Consider the following 4,348-nt stretch of genomic DNA (forward strand, 5'->3'; position numbering starts at 1 on the left):
ATCATGGCCGCGGGTCCCCACTGTTCTATGTCTGCCCCTGACGGAGTGACTTGCAGGGACACGCATCAGCAGGTGGGGACGCAGGGGCTGGTACCCAGGGCCCCGTGAGTGAGCTCTGGCCCCGTAATGCAGATGACAGTTCTATATACAGTTCCTTAGTGACATATACTGTTCCTAAGCCCCCGGGGGCTGGTACCCAGGGCCCCGTGAGCGAGCTCTGGCCCCGTAATGCAGACCATAGTGACGGCAGTTCTATATACTGTTCCTTAGTGACATATACTGTTCCTAAGCCCCCTTCCCCGGGCAAAACCGCCATTCTCCCACTCAGGACATGCCCTCGTCCTGAGCAAACTGGACCTGGCCGCCACCTGTGGGCCCAGTGTGGGTTCCTGCTCTCTCCCCAGAAATCCATGTCCCCCCGCCGGCCCCACTGGGTCCCCCCAGTGCTTTAGAGAGAGGGTGCCGCCCCTGCTTGGCTCTGGCCGGCCTCACACTCCCTGTGGGTCCGCGGGAGCCCAGAGGGCAGAGGGCCCTCCCTGGCGTTTGCCATCCGGGCGTGTCCCACCTCCCTCGGGCAGGGAGGATCCCAGCAAAGAGGTAGAGCCCCAGGGCCTGGGCTCCGTGCCCCGAGTGGCTCCGTCCTGCCTGGCACTCGCTTCTCACCGGCCCGAGTCTGCTGCCCGGGGAGCAGCCAGGCCTTACCTCCCCCGGGCCCCGGGGCCCCAGGAGCACCCTACTCCCAGCAACGCCCGCAGCACCCGCTCCTCCGGCCAGAGCTTCGAGCAGCTGCGGCGGGAGTGCCTGCAGAAGGGGGTCCTGTTCGAGGACCCCGACTTCCCTGCCACCGACTCCTCTCTCTTCTACAGTGAGAGGCCCCAGATCCCTTTCGTGTGGAAGCGGCCAGGGGTGAGTGCAGCCAGGGGCGGGGCGGGGGGTAGAAGGGGGCACTCCTGGGAGGGGGCAGCAAGGAGAGGAGGGGCTGGAGGGGGTGCCCACCCTGACTGGCTCACCTGCTGCGACTCCTGCGCAGACGCTGCGAGGGCAGGAGCTGTAACTGGACAGCCAAGGGGTCCGGGCTGCCGGGCACGACTTGAGCCAATTCAGCAGAGACGGGGCTGAGTCCTAGATGAGCGTTGATTCCAGTCCTGCCGCAGCGTGGAGAGCAGCAGGGCACCCACAAACATCTGCTCTGCCCCCCGCCATCAGCCAGCTGCTTATATTGGGGAGAAGGACAAGGGTGACGTGGGGAGGTAGGAGTGACAGGCATGGGACAGGACGCACGGGAGAATCGTTACAGGTTACAGGTCCTGCGGGCTGGGAGGGGAGGGCGGAGGCACCCTGGGACCAGGTCACAGGCTGTAGGGGCTGCGGGTTGTACGTAGAGCCCGGGTGCCTCCGGGACCAGGTTGCGTCGGCCGCCAGGCTGTCAGTCTTTCCATGACGGTGGGCAGCTCTCGGGACAGGGGGACGGACCGCATTCCGATGGGAGCGCCCGTGACCCGGGGCGTAGGGCTCCCAGCCAGGGTAGGATGCGCTTCCTCTATCAGCACAGAGCCGTCACGGATAACAGAGCAGCATGAATATTTCTTATCATGGCCGCGGGTCCCCACTGTTCTGTGTCTGCCCCTGACAGAGTGACGTGCAGGGACACGCATCAGCAGGTGGGGACGCAGGGGCTGGTACCCAGGGCCCCTGGCTGCCCCCCTCCCCAAGCTCAGGAGGCGGTGAGGGGGGGGGGGCAGAGCTTTCTCCAGGACAAGCCTCAGGGGGCACATCGAGAGTGAACCTGCGAGATGGAGGGTGGCCGTTCAGAGCCCCCCGTGGGCACCAACGCTGAGGTGACCCATGGGGAGTGCCCAGTGGCTTCTGGACGCTCTTTCCTGGGTGCTCAGTGGGGTGGGCACTCCGGCAGGTGCCCAGGACAGGCGTGATGGAGGGAGACCATGAAACAGGTTCTCTCCCAACCAGGAGTCTTGATGCCCAAAGGGAGCCTGCATCCGTGCCACCCCGCCCAGCAGCCGCGAGGTCCCCGGGGCCGCCAGCTGGTGCCCGGGAGTCAATATTTGCCCGGCTGATTAGTCAGGGCCACCTCTGTCCGGGCAGCGCCGGCTCATTCCCTCGGGGTGGGTACTGGCCTGGGAGCGGCTCCCGTGGGGACAGGTCGCCGTGGGTGAGGAGGGGCAAAGAGTGCTGGCCCTGAAGGTGAGACCTCAGTGCGGGTCCCACTCACGTGTCCTGCGACTTGGTGACGGCGCTTCACTCCCTGAGCCTCAGTCTTCTCACCTGGTAGGTGGGTCAGTAAGGACCAATGTGGACCCAAAGCCAAGCACACAGGCGTGTTCAGTCAGTGATGGCTGTTCTCACTATGACGCTTCCTGGCACCATCAGCACCATCTCCGTCCTCAGCTCTGAGTCTCGTCTTACAGCGGAGTGTCCTGATCTCCCTACGTTTCATATATGTGTGCGTGTGTTTTGTACTTGTGTGCACATGCATGTGCACGTGTGTCCATGTGTGCGTGTGCTCGCCGACACGCCATCCTGCCGGGTACCGTGCAAGCGGCTCCCGGTTCTCTGGCGTCTCCCTGAGCCGGCAGGGCTGCCCCGGGAGGGCTGAGCCTTCCTCCTGAGGAATCCCAGTAGCTCCCCCCCACCCCCCGTCCTCACTGGTCTCCCTGCCTCCTGCCTGACCTGCGCCCCCTGCCCCAGGGCTCCTGCCACCTGCCCAGCGCCCTCCGGGGGCTCAGCAGAGCCTGGATGAGGCAGGGCTCCCCCACCCGTGCTGCCCTCGCGCCCCCTGCCCCCAAAAAACCCCTGCCCCCTCCTCACACAGCATCCATCCCCTCCAGCCCGCATGCCCCGTTGGCCTGGGCGGCCCTTCCCTCTGGGAAACTCGGACTCCAGCTCATGCCTCCCCGCGGAGCCTCTTCACCCCGGGCACCTGGCGCCTGGGCACTCAGCACCTTCCCTGTGCAGCTGCCATTCGCTGCCTCAGAACGTGTCCTGGGAGCAGGAGCCCCTCTGTCCCGAACCCCACTGTGCCCTCAGCTGCACGCACCATCTGGCACAGTTTAAAGATGGCAACAGCCAATGGTTACCATGGCAACAGCCAACCGTTAGGATGGAAACCACCCACAGCTACCATGGCAACAGCCAAGGGTCACTATGGCAACAGCCAATGGCCACCATGGCAACAGCCAATGGTTACTATGGCCCGGGCACCATTCCCTGTTAGCCAGGATTCCATCACTTCATCTCCAACAACCCTGAGAGGGGGGCATTATCCTCTCTCCCATCTACCTAAGAGCCCAGAGCCCAGAGCCTAATGCCGCCCACAGCTAGGGCAGGGTAGGGCAGGGCTGGCCCCAGGCCACTGTGCTCACTGCCAGGCTGCCTCCTGATGGCGTGGGGACAGCTCACCACCGTGAAAGTGCAGTGTGGCTGCAGGCAGAGCCGGCACGGGGTGCGCCCGCCTCGGGCAGCCCTCCTCTGCCGCTGCCTCTGCCTCTGTCCTTCCGGCAGAAAATGCCACCCCCCACCTGACAGCCACCCTCTGACAGCTGGGCCGCCTTCTCTCTTTCATTTTTTTAAAATATGTTTTTATTCATTTCAGAGAGGAAGGGAGCGGGAGAGAGACAGCCATGATGGGAGAGAATCATGCATCGGCTGCCTCCTGCACGCCCCACACTGGGGATGGAGCCCGCAACCCGGGCAAGTGCCCTGACCGGGAATCTAACTGTGACCTCCTGGTTCCTAGGTCGATGCTCAACTGCTGAGCCACACCGGCCGGGCTAGACTACCTTCTCTCTGATCCCCAGACAAAATCAGCCTGTGGGGGTTGACAATTTTCTCAGGGGTGCCCTTAGGATCAGCACCTGCGGGAGGGAAGGGGCGGAACTGGGCAGGGGGAGCCGTGGGTGGTGGTGTGGCCCCATGCTGGGGTCAGCCAAGCGCACGGGGTGCTCTGGAGCTGGGAGGGTCCCTGCGGTGGGGGGACGGGCCCCCCTGCATCTGTAAACCAACACCTGCCTCTTCCCACTCAGGGTGGGGAGGGGAAGGGGGAGAGTCCCACCCTTGTATTCCACCTCCACCCCGGCTTCGTGTGTAACGTGCAGCCTTCAGCTCACCTTCTCTTGGTCAAACCTGGAATTTCTCTGAGATCAAAGCTGGACACACACAGCTCATCCCCAGACACGGTTTCCTACCTGGGAGTCGGGCTGGGAGAGGCTCGGGGCTTTGCAGAGTCCCTTACAGGCTGGGGGACCGGGGACAAGGTGTGGGGTGGGGACCGGGGTGCCGCTTGCAGGACGGAGCTCAGGCCCCGGGTGTGGGGGGAGCGGGGGCGGGAGGG

The 4,348-nt window shown here is 64.4% G+C and overlaps 1 protein-coding gene across 1 annotated transcript in view; it reads left to right on the forward strand.

Moving 5' to 3' along the window:
- CAPN9 (calpain 9) overlaps positions 1–4,348 on the forward strand; it is an 18,303-nt gene that overhangs the window by 1,903 nt on the left and 12,052 nt on the right. Inside the window, 2 exon segments of the mRNA XM_015560004.1 lie at positions 329–381; positions 445–906. Coding sequence (XP_015415490.1) covers positions 329–381; positions 445–906 — 515 coding nt within the window.

The sequence above is a fragment of the Myotis davidii genome, unplaced genomic scaffold, assembly GCF_000327345.1.
Source record: "Myotis davidii unplaced genomic scaffold, ASM32734v1 scaffold875, whole genome shotgun sequence".
Lineage (NCBI taxonomy): Eukaryota > Metazoa > Chordata > Mammalia > Chiroptera > Vespertilionidae > Myotis > Myotis davidii.